This window comes from Neodiprion virginianus, chromosome 6, assembly GCF_021901495.1.
Source record: "Neodiprion virginianus isolate iyNeoVirg1 chromosome 6, iyNeoVirg1.1, whole genome shotgun sequence".
Taxonomy (NCBI): domain Eukaryota; kingdom Metazoa; phylum Arthropoda; class Insecta; order Hymenoptera; family Diprionidae; genus Neodiprion; species Neodiprion virginianus.
The window spans coordinates 26,987,906-27,010,965 of NC_060882.1; the positions used below are offsets into that span (position 1 = coordinate 26,987,906).

Consider the following 23,060-nt stretch of genomic DNA (forward strand, 5'->3'; position numbering starts at 1 on the left):
GTGGTTTTTGAGTGAAATTAAATTGGAAAATGCTCTCTTTGGGGCCAAAGAAGGACGGCGGTCCAAATGCGAAATTCTTCGAGTCTCCAGATATACTGGGCCAATTGGACGGAGTCAAACAGTGGCTTCTAAAAAATTGTAAAAAGGTGAGGCCGGCGTCTCCCAAGCGCCGAGTTATGTTCGCTCTGATTTTCTATCGCCAGTATTTCCCTATAATCGAATTTAATTACTTTTTTCACAGTATGTTCAAACCGATCCACCCACGAATAAAAGTCTCGCATCTTTGGTCGTCCAATTGTTACAATTCCAGGAAGATAACCTCGGAAAAAATGTGTCAAAACCGCCGATGACAAGACTTCCTGTAAGTAGCATTTACGTGCAAACATGGCTCAGTGTACAGAGTCATATTTATTTTTTTTTTCCAAGTTTCTATGAAATTCTGAATTATTTCATATCGAACTTGCATGTCTCCTAGTTAAACATAATTTCGAGATTACACAATTATCTCACTACGATGATGTTTAATCGGTGCAAATTCAATACTAAAAACTAAGAATCACCACCATGTCTCAAACATTATTAATTGCTCTTTCCAGATGAAGTGTTTCCTAGATTTCAAGCCTGGCGGTGGTCTTTGTCAAATATTAGCTACCGCGTTCAGATTTAAACAGGAACAAGGATGGCGACGTTTCGATTTTCAAGTCGGCAAGGTAATGCATTTATATATGTACAAAATTCTTTGATATTTTCCATCTCTATTAAAATTTCTTGATGTTCTACTTGAAAAGTGTAAGACAAATCTTTGATCTGAGTATTCTCTATTAACTTTGTAGTCCGGATCTCGCATGGATCGTGCGATAGAGATGTTAGTGGCAGCGGAACGGGCACTGGTACAAAATCGATGCATGACAGTACCCTGTGTGTACGTTAGACCAGATGTAGACAAAAATACAGCGTCCAAAGTCAAGGAAGTTGTTAAGCGTCATCAGGGAACAATTGCCGAAGCTGAGGCTGACGCAACGCACATTGTTTATCCACCAGCTGATCCCCTTGAGGAGGAATACGCTCGTCCTTACTTGAGGCGCGAACGCTCTGTTCTATTGCACTGGTACTACTTTCCCGACAGTTACGATTCATGGACAACATTAGATCTGCCTTGGGATTTTCCTGAAGGTCCTCTCGGGATAGGAAGTACAAGTGGAAGGTATGATAATAATTAATTAAAAGTTATTTCACGTCCTGAATAAGATCTAAGTTACTTATTCAGTATAACCAAGGAAAAGTGATGAAATTATTGATTACAGACCTCAGTATCGTGTGTCGGCTACTTGGGCTCTAGATCTTGACCAGTACAATGAGTGGATGAACGAAGAAGACTACGATGTCGATGATAATGGACAGAAGAGAGTTCACAAGTACCGGCTTTCTGTCGAAGACTTGATGGCTCAACCGTCTCATCCGCCACCTTCGTCTGCAAAAAAACAGAAACGAAAACGCTCCCCCAGTCCACCTCCAAAAATTGGAAAGCGTAAAAGGTGTGCATTTTGTATTTAAAAAAATGGCAGCTATTACATCAACATGGTGTGTTCAAGAAAAGTGATAAACGATTGTCGATAGATTATAATCCTCATTCCGTTACATTCATGTGACACCAGACTTTTATAGATATTCGTATTTTTTTAACAGTGGTCGCGGACCGGCAGGACTCCAAGGTTCGTCTACTTCTTTGGCTACTCCAAAAAAGTCTCGAGGTGGCGTCGACGAAGAAGAAGATCTGACACAGGGGATGGAAGATCCTCCAGCTGAACCAAGGATAATAGAAGTGGTAGCAAGCCCAGCCAATCCACCTTCTATTGGGCCTGGTGGTGGATCTACAGCTGGTAGTGGAAGTTTGTCGACAACTGGAAACAAAAAACAAGATAGTGAACTACAACCTCTAAAATCTGGCAACATGGCTGATTTGGATGAGCCTATAGACGGTGTGTAATCCGCAGTCACACTTAAATTGGGCGTGTTTATGAATATACAATAAGCAAATGTTTTAGCTACTGATTCAATGATTTTAGGTGACAAAGGAAGTACACAAGCGGCTCAGGAAAGAGAGGAACGCGGAGCTAGCAAGGAACGAGGAGAGGGTGGGAAAGGAGATGAGCCGGAAGATAATGTTACTGAGCAAACGCACCATATTGTTGTACCCAGCTACTCAGCTTGGTTCGATTACAACTCAATCCATACGATTGAGAAGCGTGCATTGTCCGAATTTTTTAATGGTAAAAACAAATCGAAAACGCCCGAAATCTACCTTGCTTATCGCAACTTTATGATCGATACTTACCGACTAAATCCAACGGAATATATCACCTCTACTGCCTGCAGGTACGGACAAAACTGTTTCCCTTTCAAAATTCGGTTTGAAGAAGCTCTTGTATACCAGGGTGTCATTTGAGTACTGATCACTTCGTATCACTCGCATTGTACTATAAAATCCATATAACGTGGCATAATTGTTTTCAGACGTAATTTAGCAGGAGATGTGTGTGCCATTATGCGTGTTCACGCGTTTCTAGAGCAGTGGGGTCTCATTAATTATCAAGTTGACGCTGAATCTAGACCAACCCCAATGGGTCCGCCACCTACATCTCACTTCCACGTTCTCTCAGACACTCCATCTGGACTGGCACCTGTTAATCCGAATCCTCCCAAAACTCCGCAGCCTTCCAGTGCTGCAAAATCTCTGTTAGATTTGGAAAAGAAGCCTGCTGTTGTTGGCATGGGACCAGAAGAAAAGAGCGGACTTGGAGTTATGACTAACTTTGGTCTGAAGGTGGATCAGTATTCCAGAAAACCTGCAGTTTTAAAAAGCAAACAAGCTGCTGGTGCCACTCGCGATTGGACCGAACAAGAAACGCTATTGTTATTAGAAGGGTTAGAGCTCCATAAAGATGATTGGAACAAAGTTTGCGAACATGTTGGATCCCGTACTCAAGACGAGTGCATACTTCATTTCTTACGTCTACCTATCGAAGATCCATACCTCGAAGAAGGAGGCCCTGAGGGTCTAGGACCACTCGCCTATCAGCCTGTTCCATTTTCCAAGGCTGGTAACCCGGTCATGAGCACGGTAGCTTTCTTAGCTTCCGTTGTGGATCCAAGAGTGGCTGCTAGTGCTGCTAAAGCCGCTATGGAAGAATTTGCAGCAATCAAAGATCAAGTGCCTGCAGCCCTACTGGATCAGCATCTTCGTAATGTTCAAGCAAGTGCTAATACAGATGGTAAGTTTTGGGGAAAACAGCTTAAATAGACTGGTAACGAGTACGAAAATGATTTTTATCTATGTTAACAATAATCACTCGTCTGTATATTCAGGTAAATTTGATCCATCAGCAGGACTTGCACAGTCCGGTATTGCAGGAACTGGACCTCCGGAACCACCCGAAGATCCTGCTGTCTCAGCTACTAGTGCAACTTCCTCGTCTACGAGTGTTACTTCTCCTCAAGCTTCGACTGCGGAAAGTAAAAAAGAGGAGCTTCAGGATATTAAAGTCAAGGAGGGGGTGGATGCTACGCAGGTGCCACCGCAATCTATGAAAAAGGAAGAGTCAGTGGAGAGTGAACGTGACCAGCCAGAAAAAATAGAGGTCGATCCAAAGGAGAATGACGATGAAGCTAAGTCTAAAGGAGATCCTGAAGAAACTGAAGTTAAAGACAAGAGAGATAAGGTAATATTAAGGGCATTGAATACTCTATTCTATCAAGGGCTAAGATTATATTAGTTTCTGTCATGTAAACAATGTCTAAAGCTATTCTTTATTACTCTGACGCAGGTGGTTAGAGATGCGCAACTACAATCTGCTGCGGCGGCCGCGTTAGCAGCTGCAGCTGTCAAAGCAAAACACTTAGCAGCGGTAGAGGAAAGAAAAATCAAATCATTAGTGGCACTACTGGTTGAAACGCAGATGAAAAAGCTTGAAATAAAATTGCGGCATTTCGAGGAGCTCGAGACAACAATGGAACGGGAACGGGAGGGCTTGGAATATCAGCGCCAGCAACTAATTACAGAACGGCAGCAATTTCACTTGGAACAATTAAAAGCAGCGGAATTTCGTGCTCGACAACAAGCACACCAACGGCTAGCCCAGGAACAGCAGCAACAACAGCAGAGTCAGCATCCACCGTGGCAAGCATCCAATACTCAGCAACAACAGCAACAGCAACAACAGCCACCTAGTCCGCAGCCACAGGTGGCGCAACCGCCTCCGCACACTCCACCTCAACAAGCGTAATTCACAGCACTTTTTATAAAACAAACCAGTATAATAAACAAACACGCATTTTAGTGGTTGTCATATAAGTCGGGAGTAGTGACTGATAAATTTACTATACTTTGATATTCGATAAACCCATTCATGGAGTGTGTCGGTATACATCCAAAATTCCTAGGGCATGTTGGACGCGTTTTCTTCATGTGATTTCCTTTGCTTTTTCTCTTTCGCTTCGTTTTCAATTCCTGATCATCGCTGTAAAACTTATTTAGCTTGGTTAGTAAGACCATTTTATTGGAAATATTTTATTTTTTACTTATTTATTACCAGCTAGAAACGTGGTTGCATTATGCAATGAGAAAAACTATTTTTCTCAAGACATTGCCGAGGCCTAATCAACGATGTACAGTTAACTTTGCTGTAACCTAAATTATTAGACAACCACTAATAGTTTTAAAATGCCGATATACCGGGCCAACCGATTATTCCAATACAATAACAACTACCGTTAGAATTTGATTTCATCCCGAATAAATGAGTAATATTTAAGCTGTATATTGCGGACCAGCTACAATGGTTAATTTCGTGCGTACCAATCATTTGTTCTATGCAGAATGCTTTGAGAGTAATTATTGAATCAGGGAGCATGAAACGCTGTTTTGATTATTACACCATTTTGCGAGAAAGTTTGAACAAATTTTAAAATGCATTCATGGACTTCGTACCTATATTATAATAATTCATAATATAATCAACTCATGATCTTCGTGTACAATACACTATTACATACATATACATATTATATATATATATAATTATTTGAAATCAATTATTGTGCACCGTTATCATCTTGTAATATAAGATCTTACCGAATTTAGGAAATAGATAATAAGGTTAAACACGATGTCACTATACTAAAATAGTATAACGCAAAACTGCTATAGGGAGAACGTAAATGAATTAAAACAATTGGGTACCAGTAATCAAGGTTACGTTAACATCATTTTATTCATATATATATTGAAAAACCATATTACGTTTAAGAACGTTTTAGGTTAATTAAGATTGGATTATTTGTGTTTTCTACTTTGGATTGAGAAATTGTGTTACAATAATGGTCTAACGAATTCATAGAGCCTGGTTATCTATTAGCTCTAATACCAGGTCAGTCATCAGACGTGCACACTCCACACCTCCGGGTGGAGGCCCTTGGGCTCCCTCCACTTTTTCGCTTTGTTCTTCATCCTCGTACAAATCTGGGGCTTCGTCGCTGGCACAGGTACTTATTGGAAGCATATCTAATGCTATGCCCAACCCAAAGCGTCCACATCTCCGCAGCTCTTCAGTTAAACTATTATCAATTTCGAAACAAACATTAATATTTTCTAATACTTGTATATGTATGTAATTTAACATTATAACGTTTTAGGTATGCATATTTACTTGGCTTTTGGTGTCATGCAACAAGCAATACATAGATATTCATTTACAAAAATATCTGGAACTGTTGGCAAAAGACTGTGATCTGTTTATATCGCACTGTAAATCACGGAAGACGGTACTTTTCATTTCATCGCACCACCCGAGTTAGAAATCAAACTACATTTAAATATCCTTTTCCACTTACATATCCCACATGATTTCAGGATCTCTCAAAGCTTCTTGAACATTGAGCATCTTTAGAGCATAAGTTAAGTGATGGTGGTAATGGCGTAAAAGTGATGTCATGTGAGCACGTCTGACTTCTCCGCTGGTGCAACAATAGAGAAGTGTTGCTAAATCAAGGGCCAATGAACCCACCCGAGACAGTTGGAAATCAACAAAGCATACAACCTGCTCAAACGTAAGCAGAACAAATGAAATCTTGAGTTATAATTGTAATGATAATTTTTTGAATCCTAGACTGTGCCCTATACATATATATGCGATTGGAAAGTGTTAAAAATTTCATGCTGTGCTGGAAAATTCATAATTATCATCACATAAATTACATATATTGATAGACAAACAAAACTAAAAATAATTTTACCAAACAACTCAGTGTGTACAAACCTTTTTGTCAGATTCTAATTCTTTACGAAACAAGATATTGTTGGTCCAACAATCGCCGTGACAAAAAACTGTTAGAGGCCCTTCAGTAGCAGCCAGTTCGCACATCGTATGGAAGAAAGTTTCTTCTTTTAAAAAAATGTTCATTCTCCGCATTACATCTTCCCTTTTGTCATGTGACATGGGAGGTAGAGCTTCAGATACCATTGCAATTGCATTACTGGCAGCGACTCTGTAGTATTGTCTATACCAATTTGCGTTCTCTTTGCAGAACATTGCTTCTTCTATACCTTTTCCTCCTTTTCTGCTCAACTCTTGGAACTCGTCTGGCCTTTGAATTAAAACCATTACGAATATTATTACTGCATTCTACTTGGCAAAGTTACTGCGGATGGGACAGTGGTGGTTGATTTTAAATATTTATTAAAATTTTTATCGCTAATCAGACCTGCCTTGTTTCTTTTAATGCAAGGCTAAGCGCATGAAAGCCTGCTAAAGCTGCTAACGTTTGTCGCAGCTGCTCAACTTGCAGTCCAGCTCTTCTGTCACCCATTCGAAAACCAAGCTCCCTTAAATCTTCCATCGCAATAAGATCGTCACGTGCATCATATATTTTGGCCACTCCATCGAAGACGTGATGTCCTGTTGGCTGTAGAACATTTAGAGCTGGCCACACTTTAGTATAAAATGCTACCTCATTCCTGAACAGAGTTTCACTCTTGAAGGCCTCGCGTCGTTCCCGTGAGTCTGGCAATACCTTAATATGCGTAAAGGTATGAGGAAAATTTCATTTTGATCAACCAACCTTATGACCCTGATCTTTACGGCAATAATTAAAGTATCAACTACAGTACTTTATAAAAATACATTTCTTAAAACTACCTTGTATATGATAGCACGTTCCCATTTCACCTTTTCACCACCATTCTTCTGTTGTTTTAAACCAATAACACGCAGGCGATAAAGCATTGACGTGTAATTATCGCCTCTTCCTGAACCAGGCTCTTCTTCCAAGCTAATAATTTCAACTTCTGGTTCATCTTTAGTAATAATTTTTTTAATTGAGTCTAAGGTCAGACGCACGCTTTCGTTTTTACACTCCATTGTTTTTTATTAATGCAAGTAAATTTTAAGTCATTAGATTTCTGTAGATCAAAGTTATCTCTTCAATGTTTGAAAACACTTGTTTCTCTCAATTTCAAAATATTGCACTTCGCAATGCCGAACATCGACTGTCAGAATAAAATTTAGAAGCACTATGCTGGACTCTTTACAACGCACAGGAAGAAGGTATTTTGCTGAAAGGGGTCTTCCCCCTGTTGTGCAGTACATTAATCAGTTGGGATCAAATTGAGGGAGCAAGACTGTTCCTGGATGTCAATTACGTTATTACAATCTGCACCCTTCAAGTTCTAATTGGGAAATACTTTGGTTTGATACTTGTCGATGGACCAGACAATTTTCAGACAGTTAGAAAATACTTATTGTTGTGTAATATGCAAGTGTGAAAATCATTTCTGACGAAAAACCATTTCTTCCAAATCTACAATTGTATCACCGTTTTAAATGAGATGGAGCTGTTGAAGAAAAACGTGGAAAAAAGGATTTTATCAAATTTCTATTTTATTTACAAATATGGTGCAAGACAAGTCGAATCCAACGAATAGCACAATAATTATTAAATACTCTAATACTTGAGTAGATCTTACAATAGTGACTATCCAAGATGAAGTTGAAGAACTTCTTTACCCACTAGATTAACTAATTTTGTTTCTTCTGCAGAGTCTAGAGATAGCGTAGTTATCAATTTGTATCCCATCTGACCAGCACCAGCGATGCCATTGTTTGCAGCATATGATATAATACTCTACAATTCAAAATGTGTAATTTACTATAAATTCGTTATCTAAGAACATTGAATCAAATAATTTTTATATTTATAAAAATATATCCTGTGCTCATATCAAATTTATAGTCTTTGCAAGTTTGCACAGTTCATCTAATACTCTGCATGTCTTTACTTACCAAAGCTGCAGTTGCGTGACCATTTTCAAGGCAGGCGTTTAGAATAGTATCTAGTTGATCTTTTGAGAGAATTCCAGTATAAACCCCCTGCTTCTCTGTGAGATATGATAGTACAGTGAGCATTTTGTCGAAATATCCTCCACGGATTAACAAAACGGTCACATTTCCAAGCATTTCTGCATTCCATTTAACAGCCATCGTATAACCAGGTCTTTGACCCTGTGAAATAGAAGTAGGAACACATTCTTGGATCGAAAAATAATACATCTACCTAATATCAGATTACCTCTATACGATTCCAAATATCCCAAGCAATGTCCGCATACTGCGTATTCGCGACTGAATCAGAAGGGGGTTGGCAAGTGGTGTGCATAATCTGTAGTATGTGAACCATAAGATGCTCTCTTTGCGTGTGCTCAAACATCACCATATGCGACCATAACTGGGGAAGTAAATTTTCTGCCATCGATGCACCAGCTATCTCGACAGCTAGCAATATTTCATTCATGACATCTGGCTCCGGTATGTAAATGTTCGGCACCAAAGTATCGTACAATTTAATGAATGAGTCAATCGACTCTGATTGTACCGCTAATATCAAGTAGTGGCGATAATATATACTTTCCTATAAAAGCAAATAACGAGTGATTTTTTTTTGTTCAAAGTGCAATATATACTGCCTTTATACCGATTTAATAGAATGATCCTGAAACATTTTACATCAAAATCACTGTAGAATGATAATTACTTAACTGTTGATTATCATCAACTTTGTAGGTGCAGCGGTGATGTATCAGAAATTCGAAATTCAATCTGAGTAAAAATATTTAATCGTTTTTCTAATTGACTCACCATATAATTTTCACCAATCAAGTTATAGTTCTTGCCAGTGAGTAGAAGTTTATGTACTCTATGGCCTACATCAATATTCATCAAATGATTTCTAGCAATATCCATAGCTTTTACAAAGAAAAATAAATCTTGAGGATCCTTAATTTCCAATTCTTTTCCTTCCAGTCTGTCCAAAATGTCAATCAAAATTTCACTAACTGGTCCATCTGTAATTGTCAACATCAGACGAGTCAATTTTGTTTTTAACTTACAACACGCTAAGACTTATTTAATCTATTCAATTACATGGCAATAACGTATTCTGTAAATCCTAAAATTTAACGCAAAGATTTTATTATTACTTACACGTGCGACAGAAAATAGTGAGTAGATAAAAATAAGTTCCAAGTGATGGCTCCACACCGGCATTTGTCATTTCTTTGTAAATAGAAAGAGCAACACTTCTTCCAGGTTCAGGGCATTTTAATAAGGTCGAAAGTTGTAAAGCAGCATTCAAAGTGCCAATATCTGGTCGAACGTTGTTTCGAGACATTGTTTTCAATACATCCATCATGAATGTCAGTCTTTGATCTCCAGCATCTTTAGAAAATTGAACCAGTCTCAACATGTTATTGAAACTTCGTACATATACCGGGAATCCTTTGGCCAGACATTCATCGTATAAATACCAGGCTTTGTCCACCTATAATGAAATTTCTTACAGTTAGATCATGCGATACAATTGATGAGGGATATGAAGTGAAGTAAAGAAAACGCACCTGCAAGTACTTTGCAGTACCACAAATCAAGGCATTGTAGGCTGCAGTTGCAATTGCACTGTCTTCATTCTTTAATGACTCGAACAGTTCGTCCACTATGTCATTCGATCTGAAATAATAGGTGACATTATTTATTTGAAATCACGATCTTAGGTGTGTATAATTCTTTCTAAGTTACTAATCGACTGACTAAATGATTTGAAAATTGAAAAATATAGGTAGATTACTCACTTCCATTTAGGTTTAATATTTTGTAAAGATCTTCTAAACCAACGTTCCTCTGGGAACTGATCAGATGTAGGTTCTTCGTCGTTGTAGTAGCATAACAGTTCTAACAAATCTTGCTTTGTCTTAAGACTAACACCATCCTTTTTTAACAATCGATATATAGTTACTGCGTCGGATAGTTGTGCATCACGTATTGCGTCATGTAGTGTTTTTTCCGTTACTTTGCTGTTTTCATCATAAACTGCCCGTGGCAAAAAATCCTGTAATTAAGTTGACAAAATTATTGTTAACAAGTTTGAATTAAACTACCCAACTTCTAAAACAGCTGCATCTTTCTTTTTTAATTCACATCTTGTGAATTGATGTTTTATATGTATTATAAGAAAATTTGGCCCTGATATATATTATCTTCTATTCATTAGGCTCTCAACAACCTTGATAATGGGATCTGCAGTCATCTGTGTAAAAAGTTCAGCATGCTCTTGTCTGATCCACATAGCAGCCCTTCTTCCAGCTTCCCGAGATAGAGCATAAGTTCGTTTTGCTCTGTTCGATGTTGGAATGAAATATGGATCGTCATGATATTTGAAGTGAGGTGCAGTCGGATCTTTTCCAACTGTGCTTGCGAGAGCCTAAAATACGAACAAAAAAAAGTAAGAATTTTTTGCAGAATTTTTCACTAGACTTTCGTTTTTAAGAAATTATTATTTTATAAGTGGAAAACTTTGGATGATTACCCGCAGAATATCAGTAGGACCTCTCTCTATTCTTTTTGGTATTTCAATGCTTTGAGTATTAGCTGCATCTCTGGTTGATTGGAGTCTCGCTAATAATTTCTGTGCTACTTTTCTGTGAGATTAAATTTCCGTGTGATTATTGGCAAATGGTAATGTAAAAAGCCAACTAGTAGTCCGTGCGCGCATTAATGACGCAAATAATAACTTAATAAAAATTAGTAAAATCATCGAACAAGAAATTGTTACCGTTAAATTTGGTATAAAAAACACCACTTTCCAGAGGTTATAAAACATATACGGGTTATTTGAAGTTCTCTGAATAAAAGTAGAGCTCTAATTCCCTAAGATCGTATCATTTAGAGCAGATTACCTGATTCCCAGTCGTCCATTCAGCGTGAGCATATTTATTCACAATAATATACAATTATTAAGTGTTGGAAATAAAACCTCACATCACATGTGTAAATTGCTCGCACTTGCGGTGCGTCGAGTGAATTCGTGGTACGGTTCAAGTGTGCTTATGCAGCTTCGAATTATGAACGACGATAGCTTGTTCTTTTCGATAAGTTAGACAGCTTCCTCGACGATCGCGCCGCAGGCACAACAAGGATCTGACTTACCGGCTGCAATGCCAATTGCATACTTGTAGGCTTAATTTGAATGGTTCATCGATGCCGCGATAACGTGAAAAAGCTCCCCTCGACAAATATATTTACTTATGTATCTTGTTATTTCATCTCTCGGCTGCAGGTTGTTAAATGCATGATCAGATTATTTTTCTTCCTCACTTGAAGTCCAGGCTGTCGGTTATACTTCGAGAAAGCACGAAGCAATGATCCTAAAGTTGATTTTTCCAAGCATTTTTCGTACTTAAAAAAAAATGAACATACCGTTTATGAATAATTACACTCTCTTCTATCCTAGACATGTCTCAGAGGATATGATATATTGCAGTGAAAAATTGTTGAAACGTGCCATGCGGGGAAATTGGATTCGTTTATATCCCACGTACTGCAGAAGTGTAGGTACCTACCTATTGTCTAAATCCAGTATCGCAGTGATCTTTTAATATACGAACCAACGTACATGTTCAACACGCACCTAGGAAGCGAAAAAATATGTCAAGGAATCTGAAATGACCGTTACATACTGCATCTGATTGACCGACCACCCGGTGTCTCATTGCTATGCGCCGTTTTTCAGATAAATCTATACATTCAATTCGTATAACACGAATCCAGGCGTCGATACTCTCAGTTCGAAATGAAGAAATGCAAAGAAAGAAAAGAGAGAAGTGATTCAATCATGAGATCTGTAGAGAAAAGTATTGGAACTGCTCGGACTTGGTATACTACATTACAGGAGTGATATAGTTTCTATGATAGGCTGCGCAACGCAGCTGGAGAGCAAACTTATGGATTTATTTCTTTCGGTTAATTTATTGTTTTGCATATGAATGGTAGTTGCATATACCTAATGGTGAACCCTTTGCTGTAATATAAAGAATTGAATAAATTTTATAAGGAAACCAAAACCAGTCCCTGCAGACGCGAGCGTGTAGTAAGGAGCCAGGTGTTTTTATTTTATATGTACCGTGGGACTCTTTAAGGGGATGTCTAGATGGATGCTCGGACGTGTATTATATATGTGTGTGCACCAGGAGTCTGTGCCAACGTGCATTATACATATACACGTGTGAATCCTTGGCGAATGAATGGAAAACAGGATCCAATTTCTATGGAGCAACTATTTTTATTGTGTTTTCTTATTCAATCGAACGCAACGTATTATTCTTTCCTTCGAGCTTTTTTTCGCTCTTTCATTTTTTTTTCCTTCTATTATCCGTTATTTATGTACACAGCATATAATACATACATCTCGCACACAGACAGCTGGAATCGAATTATAATATCTCCGAACAGCGGTACGTTCGCATAATGGTGTAATATACTTATATACCATATGTACATAGGACATCGTAAAAATAGTTCGCATCGAATACTCGGTGACAAACGCTGGTTTCTTTGTAACTGATAACCGTCATGGGAAATCTATTCAAAAGAAGGGACGAACGAGATCTTTGATACACTTTCACACGTTCTTTATTCAAGCCTGCACTCAAAAAACGCTCGTATCGCTGAGCGGCAGAAAAATAATTACATACATATTATACATTTGAGTAGGAAATGTATTACATGGATACTGTATGTACATCATTTTTTTTTTCATTTGTACTACATCTTATAGAGTATTGAAAAATTCTACCGCAATATAAATATACCTTGTAATCGTAGTCATGTACAGAGTCTGATCGACTGAAAAGTCGGTATTTGCAGATTTGAATACCTCCTATCTGTACAATCTCGAAATTTAAATATATGACCCATTTCCAGCTGAGATTATGTCGAGCGTAACCGTAGATACGAGAAATTGAAACAATACGTGCCAGACATAATATCATATGCATTTTTCTCTATTTTTCATTTTATCCTGTATATTTTTTTTTTCTTTTTTTTTTTTTTGTCAATCAATATACGTTGATCGATTCTGTAATGTGTTTCAAATCAGAGCATTTATCACTGAACATTACTACTATCTCCAGTGACGTGAAACATCTTTGTTAATGAGTTCTGAAGACATTGCGACGACCCAGCAGGCCGGGACGAGTGCAATTTGATTTAACGATACAAATTATGCCCACATCCCTACCTACTTGATTGTCACGCGTTGGTCAGAGAGAGAGTGAGAGAGAGAGAGAGGCGCGGGCTGGCGGTTCTTCCAGACGCGGCGTAAATGTTTCACGCTTCAATCCCTGGTCGATTTTAGTTTGACGATATCTTCCGCATGCCACTGCGAGTGATCCAGTGCAGATATTGGTTGCATTCCGATAGGCCGGGACAAGTGCAATATTAGTGAAATAATCGTACGAAACATTGACACAAATCACGCCCTATCTTTTATGCACTTGTGGAGTTCAGATCTCAACGACGAACATGTACGCGTTTCTTTTTCCGATTTGGCAGAGGCGAAGATCGAAGAAAATGTGATTGATCCTCATAATTCAAAATAATTTACATATTCGCGTCTCTTCAATGTGGTCTTAACGTTTTGTTTCCAAATTGAAGAGTTTTATAATTCAATAACAAATCTCGTTCAACGCGATTGCGCACCAAGATATATTAGAAAGAGACGGAGTTCGTTTCGCAGATAAAGAAAGAACGATGTGCTGCGTCGTTTACGGTGGTGAAGCCACGCTATGCGTCCCGGAAAAACCCGGTGAAAAAAGGTTCATGAGGGACTCTGATTCTCAGAAACGATACAAATTCTTGTAATAAATTACACTAAAAAATTCTATTACCACTAAATATACTGCGTGATTTATCAGCTACGTCGAATAATTTCTGATTTTGATACAGAAAGAATTCGAAAAATGTGGAACACAAGCGACGCAATTTTCGCGTTGAACGTTCCACCGTTCTTTCTATTTTTATTTGCAATTCATTTTTACCGATTTCCCGTTTTACTTCTATTAGGTACTACTTATCTCAACGAATGCTTTAACGTGTAATCCACAAACACTGTATGCACAGAAACGTATTTTTTTTTTTTTTTAATCTTTACTATTTTTCACTTATATCTTGTGTACTATTGCTCTTGGAGAATGCTAACGTGCGAAGCAGGATCCGTAGAACTCGCACGGCTGACGACTCGTAGCGAACTGATGCCGATGGCCAGGTGCCCGGGCCCTTTATTTCTTTTGGGCCCAACTGTATTTACCACGTACTATATACCCGGTCGGTGGTGTAAAGTGGTGGGAGAACTTATTCATTTTAACAACCAAGGACCTGGTAGGACCCAAAGGACCCAAAGAATCTCTTCTTTTCTTTTCATACGGTCTTATTTCTTTGTTGCGCTCCGAGCCCGCCAAAAATTATATCAGCTGTCCTGAATTTCATCCTGTATACTTTTTTGTATCTCTTTCTTTCTTTCTCGTTCTACGCGTAAATATGTGTACGTTCATGCAGTGGTAATACGTGTACGTATTTCTCACAGCTTCGCTTGTAACTGCAGCTGAAAGTTTTTCAGCCCAAGCTTATACGGATCGCATTCGAATCCTGAGCATAATACAATGATGATGGATCGTTGAATATTCTCTATTTTGCGAACCCAGCTACGGAGGAGCGACGAAAATATGCCGTGAAAAATTTAAATCTCTTAGATCATCGTGCTCTGATTTTTCAAAGTTCCATTTGTTTATTCACTTACTGAAAATCTCTCTGTTGCGATTTGGTAACGACCTGAGAAACGTTCCAGCGTCTACCAAGTGCGTATCCGTTAAAGTTTGACGTACGAATCGATTCGTGTTGACCGTTTTCACACATCGTCGAGAGGGTTCGCATATATTGGTGCACATGGTATACTTGTGTGTGATGTATAAACGGTGCAGCTTGGCGTGTAATTATTTCCGAGTTTACTTTTCCTTCATATTCTTTTATTTTCCTCGTAACAAATTCGTGGTTGCCAAATTTTTTTTTTTTTCACCAACAGTTTAAACTTGCACTCCCTGCAGTTGATTATTCTACACCTTGTCATCGTGTGTGCGTATACCTCGTATGTATCGCAATCTAACGCACGAATGAGCAATGTATCAGAGAACCGCCACCTGGTTCTCAATGAAATCTCGAATGTTCGTGTTGCCACTTTTATTCTAACCGTTGTGGCATACAAGTTATTCAGTTGGAATTGTATTTTTTCAGTGAGCCTCATTGCTCGACGAATACATTCGTGTATGTTGGTTAAAATTTCATGATACACTTTTTTCAGGCGATTACTGCTCCTCGGTATCAAAATGTATAAAATAATGATCATGTTGCGGAAAATTTGAAATCGGCGTTACATTTACGCGAGGAAAATTTTTAGCCAAGATTTGCAGTGTTCTCAACCTACCCCACGAATAATTCTTCATATTTCTTATTTTCAAAAGCGATGTTTGACGGTACTGAAATTCAATAAATACAGGAATACATAACATATTTCATTTCTTCGCTATATAAGATGGACAATTTTCTTAGATATACATATAATGATAATTATCGAACGATTACCACAGACGGATTTATATCCTGCAATCTGAATTCTAAGTATAAAGATATTAGGAACTTCTGCTGGTATGATATGTTTTTATTTTTAATATTTAGGACCACCAACTTTTCAAATAAGTACGTTTGAAAACTGCGACGCCATCTAGTTGGTGCATATTTTCTCAGAATCCTCACAATTGGTTGACTTTTAGTCTGTTGTTTCGATTCCACAGACATTTTTTAGAGATTTCGGCCTAAACGACAATATTTCTTAATCAGAAAAAAAACTTTCTTTTTTATTTGCACGGACCCTAACTTCTCTGGATTTGAAGAAACTTCTTTACGCTTGGCAACGCTGAAAAGTTGTAGTCAACAAATAGGTGTAGCTAATTTCCTGACGCCGATGTGTCGCCAGTCGTAAACCAATTTGTCTGAGACATGATTATATGGGTATAATTTGGGTACATACAATATGTACGCAGTACGTCTATATTATACTACCTACCCAGTCCGGTGCAATAAAATTTCCAGAAATTTGAATGCATGAAAACTTGGTGCGTCATCGGCCGATATTTCAGGTATAGAACCCGGCAATATTTCCGACCATTCCGCGTTAAAATCCCCAGCAATGCCGATTTTCTTTTCATTGTTGGATTTCCGTTAGTACACGAACCCAAGTGCCCGCCCATAAAACCCTTGACGCGATTTCAAATGGTGTACCAAGCAAACTGAAACACATAAAAGTTTCGACATTCCTCGAACATGACTCAGACTGGCCGCGCGAAAATTCTAATTGCGAGTGGATTCGGATCCCAGTTCAAGATGAAAATTGCCAAAAATTTTTCTGCAAATACAAAGGTGTAAGGATATCGATTGAGAACCACTTCGAGGACAGCTGCAGCGTACACTACCCAGAGCATCTGCTGTCGGGTGGGCACGCGCTTATGTCTTCCCTTATTTCGAACTTTATATGTTTCATTCTCTCTCCACTCTCCTCTCCCCTCTCCTTTTCTATCTTCCTTTCCTTTTCGGTCACTTTAGCCGCTTTTCATCGAATCGTTCCCTTTAAAAGCACCCTTACGGTTTCGGGCGCATCCTAGACCCTGCAGCCAGTAGGCATGTACCCGACGTATAACACCCGTGCACCCGTACCCGAGGACTTTGTACTTTTACGCAGCCGGCTGTAGACCGAAAATTCTCTTTGTCCCATTGTCAGAGTTTCTTCCGACTACCTAGCATTTCCAAGAAAACTTCCGATGGTATACCTACTTTTAAGCTGCACAACGGTGAAAATTTACGCCGCGCACTCGCAGTACCTGAAACCCTGCAGCGAAATCCGGAATATACCATGCAAGCGTACATATCATCTTTTCGTTCCGGCATCTGTGGCGTTTCTTCGACGCAGGAATTCCGGAAATTTATGAGCGTTATTCGACAGTTTCAAACCCCGGACACCTCGGGCACGCGGGTATAGTTTATTCCAGGTTTCGCAGCGATTCGTCGAACTTCCGTTCGAACGCCAAAAACACATGCTTGCATCCATCGCGTTACGAGGGGGTGAAAAGTTGTGTCTTCTTCTTCTTCGGTGATCACCCTGTCTTTATCCACAAACCTATAACGCAATTGCCAAAGAAATTTATACAATTTTTTTTTTCTCGGTAGTTAAAATGCGTCACCATCTTAATTTCCCGCGTTCGATTGGAAAACCTTTTTTCCACGAGTGTTACCCGTCAAGGACAATCAGTGATTGTAATTGCTTATCCGTTCTTGCAATCGAATGAAATCAGGGTGAATTTTGGTCTGCTAAAGCCTTGTTTATTACCGGTGAAATGGATGCTCTTCGACGCGATAGTTGTGCCTGCGTTTTGGAGCAGGTGGCACAAGGCCCATCGCCTGTATATCGTATTTAAAATTTAACCAAGGGACCATCGCTTGCCATCTGGGCCTTAGGACGACGTTGTAGCTATACATGCGGTACGTTGAATCGGTTTCGACAACGCGGTTGCTTCTATTCGTAGCGTATTATGTTATATTTATATGTATGTTGAGATTGTTTTTCCACCTGAAAAATGATATACGTGAAGGGTATTTGACAAATTGAAAGAAAAATAGAACACATTGGAATGTCTGTAAGTATGTTTTTATCCGGAGAACACCTTCTGTACTTTTATTCCAATATTGTTCCCGAATTATAATTTATACTACATACTCGTAAGTCGAATTTTCAGTAAAATTTAATAGAGATGGACCGCTTTAAAGCTATCACAAAAACAAATTAGTAACGTGTCAACCAGCTGATATGCCTAAAGTTTTCTAACCGAAATAAAACAATTTAAAATCTTGTGGCTGGTATAATATAGTCACGATATGGGGTCAAATTTTTCATTCCTGAGTCATCGAAAAATGCCATGGTTGCATATCTACGCTTATACATATTATAACGTGATTCAGAATGAGTACATCTGTATTTGCATAAAAACCGTAATCTGATTCGTGAATTGCAGTAGCTGGTAGCAGCTCGGCGTCGTTATCGTTTAGACGGGTTAGCCGCGAGGATGAGAATCAATTTGAAAAGATCTTTGTTCAACGAGGAAGTGAACCTGAATAAATGATGTGTATGTTGAACGGTACCGGAAGCAGGCATACATAATGCCTTTAGGGTGCGCCTACTCGAGCTATTTCTCGCTTCACTGACAAATAAAAACAATAATAAGGCATAACTTGGCAAAGGACGTATTTTATAATTATATTACGTGATATCGCGATCAAAATTGCAAATTTTTTATTTCAAATCCATAGTTTGAATTACACTCGCTTCAAATCAAGTGATTTTTTAAAAGCAATTGTGTGCAGTAAAGCGAAAGGTATTTCAATGCATATTACTGTACGCATGAAGATTACTCAACGTACACATCGTGTCTAAGTAATGAATATGTATGTTATTCTCAAACTTGTTTGAACAGTTCTTTTAAAAATTAGGCAGGTGAAGCGATTAGGAAAACCAATGTCTGTGTAGTTGAATTTGATAAATTCTATATTTTTGTTGTTTTTATTTGCCTTGGAAATCACAGAATTAAATAGAAGCCCTTCAACGAATTACATGTTACGGATTACCGGTTTTAAAAGGCACCGGACTTTCGCGTCGTTGGCTCAGCCAATCAAAGCCATCCTTCACCTTGACGCAATCTTTACCTTAATAAAGAAGCGAGCTCGCGTTCTGATAAAGCCCTTTAGTTCGTGGTTTGTCAAAAATACGTCCGGCTGCCATCTGACAGTTGTCAAATTTACAATCATGAAGAAGAATAGGTTAGGACTTTCTCTCTTGGCATCAACAACAGGTTTTCGTCGGGCAACCTCATGTGACGTGGAGGTGCCCTCGATAGAAAGTATTTCACTTAGTTTCATTTTTCACTGTGAAATGGTTAGTTAGCTCTGGACTACAAAGGCGGAAACGTTGCTATCGGCATGCCGCACACTTATTGTACAACCCTACACGGTCCTTGAGATAAGGCTATCATTTTTATCCTCAAGCACCGCAATCGGAGTATAGATCGTTAAATTAGTTTTTAATCGGTTTTACCTTGTTATATCTTTTCAATCGTTACTCGTACAATTCACGCCAATCAAACGTGATTCGAAATTCGTCAAACGCAAGGTGCGGTCGAAAGTCGTCTTCCCGGTTTACGAAGTAAACAAAACTCAAGAAAGCACACCCTATCTGACCATAAGAAATCTATTTTTAAAATCCACGTCAACCGAGTGGCTCGCTGAAGTAATTTTTAACCATAAAACATCGAACCTCCGTCAAAATGAAGCCAGATAACAATTTTAATATCAAGAGTACAAACGAGAATGAAGAGAATACCAAAGTCGTACGTGTTGTTTTCGTTTCGCTGCTACTTGACCTCCTTGCTTTTACCATGATCTTACCGTTACTGCCTGCTCTACTGGATCATTATGAACAGAATGACGATAACCAAGGGCTGTACTCAAATATATTGAGTTACGTGCAAAGGGTTCAAGTGTACCTCAAGGTACCGGCAAGATTCAACTCTGTCTTGTTCGGAGGTAAGCTGTTACCATCTCTAAAGTGTATCAAAGGCTTTCAAATTTGTAAAAACGCATATATTGAAGAAAATATGTATTGAGCAGCTTGTATAGCCTCGCCTTAATTTTTCCAGGTTTCTTGGGATCCATGTATTCATTTCTACAGTTTTTATCCTCACCAATTGTCGGGGCTTTATCCGATGTTTATGGACGCAGACCATTAATGCTATTATGTCTGATGGGTATCGCAGTTTCTTATCTTTTATGGGCACTATCCCACAATTTTGCCATATTCGTCTTTGCCAGATTTATCGGGGGTCTTAGCAAGGGTAATGTTAGCTTGTCCATGGCAATCATTAGCGACGTCACTTCACCAAAATCCAGAGGAAAAGCCATGGTGAGTAACTACAGTAATTTTTATCAATTTAAGATTATTGCACATCGAACACAATGCTTTGATAGTAAAATATCAAGTGTACAATCTTTTTATGCAATCTCTAATAAATCAAGAGCGTTTTAGTGAAATAAAAATAGAGATAATATACTAAATACTCAATTAAACATTATCCGTCACTTTCAGGCATTGGTGGGAATTGCTTTTTCAGTTGGTTTTGTTATTGGTCCGATGATAGGTGCCACATTTGCTCGTTTATCTACTGGACATAGAGAGGGACAATGGTACGCAATACCTGCATTGTTCGCCCTCTTCTTAGCCCTCATTGATTTGCTTTATGTTGTATGCAACTTGAAGGAAAGTTTACCAGCAAAATACAGAGCAAAAACTCTTGCTATGGGAATATCAGAAGCATTAGCTTACATCAACCCCGTTGACTTGTTCCAATTCAATGGAATATCTGGCCTATCTCCACAAGGTACACACATAAACTCTTACTGCGTGATATAAGAATATTTGAATTATATGTCTCAATGTTCACGCAGTTTCATAAATAACTGGGCTTTACAATGCATTAAATTCTTTACATTGATCTTGTTTAGAATTACAGAGTCTTCGAAGGCTGGGTCGATCGTACTTTCTGTACCTGTTTGTCTACAGTGGGCTGGAATTTACCCTAACATTTTTAACTCATCATTTACTTGGATTCACTAGCATGCAGCAAGGTTGGATGTTCCTAGGGATTGGTTTGACTATGGCGATAATACAAGGGGGTTGGGTGCGCAGAATCCCTGCTCATAAAACGAAATCCATCGCTGAATTAGTGGGTCTAGAATCTTATCATCCATTCTCCTTAATTATTAGATACTTCATGTGTCGTATAATAATAGATTGTGCGTCAAGGAGGCAAAGCAGGTCTTTTTATGCCGAATATAAGTTTGCGATACGAGTTGTAGGCGAATGTGTGCACAAGCAGAAGTCGATTATTAGACTGCTTCCATGGTGCACACTATACTTTATGTAACAAAAGTATATTTTACAAGTTTTTTTTATAGCAGAGTCTAAAAAAGAGCACTTTTTAGTACTAAGGTATATAACCGTACTCTTTTGTACTTCGATATTTTTTCTGCAATCTTGCAGAGACTATTGCTTTCTTTGCGAAACGTAGTCGAAAAAATACGCATAAATCATGCTTACGTTACATAAAATATATGCTACAACCTCGTAAGATAAATTCTTTTCCTATTTTAACCAATCGTATTTTTGTTCTAGGGCTTATGGTTGGTTATCCCATCTTTCGTTTGCATTGGTATAGCTAGAGGCACTGCAATGCTGTACTTTGGAGTATTCTTATTCGCAGTTTGTAAGTTTAAATGAATACAAATGCATAATATTTTACTACAGAGTATATTTTCCTTCATTTATAAAGTAACTAGTATTCGGATACCTGAAAACTATAATGACAAGTTGATGATTTTATCCGTAATATTCTAGCAACAGCCATGGTGGTGACGTGCATGATGACTCTGGTGACAAGACTGGGACCAGATAGTCAAAAGGGTTCGATAACTGGGATATTCCGTTCACTAGGAGCGCTTGCCCGAGCTTGTGGTCCTATAGTGACTTCTATCGGTAATTGATAAAAAAATTTATCATCAAATGCTCTTATTGTGGAATACTAGATACATCGTGAGAATGTGACTCATTTGTTAATCGTTTCAGCATTCTGGAGCATTGGTAGTACCACCACATATCTAACCGGCGCGCTGGCTCTGGTCGTTCCACCACTTATACTTCGGTACACCGAAACGTCCTAAACTAATCCTATATTATACTGGATCGCAACGGTATTCTACTTAAGGAGAGATCTATGGTACTTTTTGCCATCTATTTATATAATAGTATATATACATATAACTATATTTATTTACAACTTATTATTAAGAAGTATCGTTAAGTTTTTCTACATCATATTTTATCAACTGAGCATAAAAAAAAGTATCTAGACCTTCAATATGTATAAATTTTTATACAAAAAGAAGCTTATGAAGCATTCCATGCTAGATCAATCTGCTGCTTCCCCATTACCGTTTTCAATTTTTTTTCTCCGACTGTTTTCAATTAGTGTGCAGCTTGTCACATTGTTGAATTCAGGCTTTCAGTTTTTAAGAAAATTTATAACTCATAATAGACTAATTGGAGAAAAAATTGCAAGTGGTTAAGGATTAGTAGCAAGTCGATTTGGCATGGCATATTTTTACATACAGTGATTATTATCAAATAAAGTATTTTTATACTAAGGCGTAAATTTAGCCGTGATGTATGTTTGTACGTTTTAAAATACAACGTTATTATAGACATAGGTATAACAAATGCGAAATCGTCAGACTTCTTGCTCTAAAAGTATTGGACAAAACCTGAATTCACAACTTGTTTACATTTTTTTTATTTGTCTTTTTTGTTGTGTTTTCACTCAATTCTGCAAATTTATTATTATAGCACGTAAATGGCATTTGTTGAATTTTATCCTAACATTTGCACATAAACGTTATAACCGTCATAGTTTATTTTTTTTTTTTTTACTTCTACTCATTCAAACAAATTTAACGTATTCTCATGTATGTGAT

General features: G+C 38.2%; 4 protein-coding genes across 5 annotated transcripts; 2 read left to right on the forward strand and 2 right to left on the reverse strand.

The window, feature by feature from the left end:
* The first annotated feature begins 11 nt into the window (after positions 1 to 11).
* Positions 12 to 5,245, forward strand: LOC124307085 (SWI/SNF complex subunit SMARCC2). Of its 2 annotated transcripts, none has more exons than XM_046768433.1 (10): positions 12 to 146; positions 242 to 361; positions 597 to 710; positions 834 to 1,204; positions 1,284 to 1,535; positions 1,687 to 1,979; positions 2,067 to 2,376; positions 2,515 to 3,272; positions 3,367 to 3,719; positions 3,825 to 5,245. In XM_046768433.1, the coding sequence occupies exons 1-10, from the start codon at positions 30 to 32 to the stop codon at positions 4,281 to 4,283; spliced, it is 3,147 nt and encodes a 1,048-aa protein (XP_046624389.1). In that variant the 5' UTR covers positions 12 to 29; the 3' UTR covers positions 4,284 to 5,245. The 2 variants fall into 2 exon arrangements, with proteins under 2 accessions (XP_046624389.1, XP_046624390.1); XM_046768434.1 differs by having other exon boundaries at positions 1,305 to 1,535.
* Positions 4,728 to 7,754, reverse strand: LOC124307102 (uncharacterized). Its single transcript, XM_046768476.1, has 5 exons — positions 7,194 to 7,754; positions 6,764 to 7,068; positions 6,315 to 6,642; positions 5,890 to 6,095; positions 4,728 to 5,613 (listed from the first exon to the last, which is right to left on the reverse strand). Exons 1-5 carry the CDS (start codon positions 7,413 to 7,415, stop codon positions 5,391 to 5,393), a joined length of 1,284 nt encoding a protein of 427 aa, XP_046624432.1. The 5' UTR covers positions 7,416 to 7,754; the 3' UTR covers positions 4,728 to 5,390.
* A 164-nt stretch (positions 7,755 to 7,918) lies between these two features.
* Positions 7,919 to 11,458, reverse strand: LOC124307093 (protein PTCD3 homolog, mitochondrial). Its single transcript, XM_046768459.1, has 10 exons — positions 11,282 to 11,458; positions 10,912 to 11,023; positions 10,609 to 10,806; positions 10,178 to 10,434; positions 9,947 to 10,055; positions 9,534 to 9,870; positions 9,189 to 9,394; positions 8,623 to 8,961; positions 8,337 to 8,555; positions 7,919 to 8,178 (listed from the first exon to the last, which is right to left on the reverse strand). The coding sequence occupies exons 1-10, from the start codon at positions 11,311 to 11,313 to the stop codon at positions 8,029 to 8,031; spliced, it is 1,959 nt and encodes a 652-aa protein (XP_046624415.1). The 5' UTR covers positions 11,314 to 11,458; the 3' UTR covers positions 7,919 to 8,028.
* Positions 11,459 to 19,053: 7,595 nt separating this feature from the next.
* LOC124307099 (major facilitator superfamily domain-containing protein 10) lies at positions 19,054 to 22,783 on the forward strand. The gene is made up of 7 exons (XM_046768471.1): positions 19,054 to 20,060; positions 20,174 to 20,436; positions 20,620 to 20,911; positions 21,036 to 21,256; positions 21,706 to 21,796; positions 21,928 to 22,065; positions 22,156 to 22,783. The coding sequence occupies exons 1-7, from the start codon at positions 19,802 to 19,804 to the stop codon at positions 22,248 to 22,250; spliced, it is 1,359 nt and encodes a 452-aa protein (XP_046624427.1). The 5' UTR covers positions 19,054 to 19,801; the 3' UTR covers positions 22,251 to 22,783.
* Positions 22,784 to 23,060: the final 277 nt, after the last annotated feature.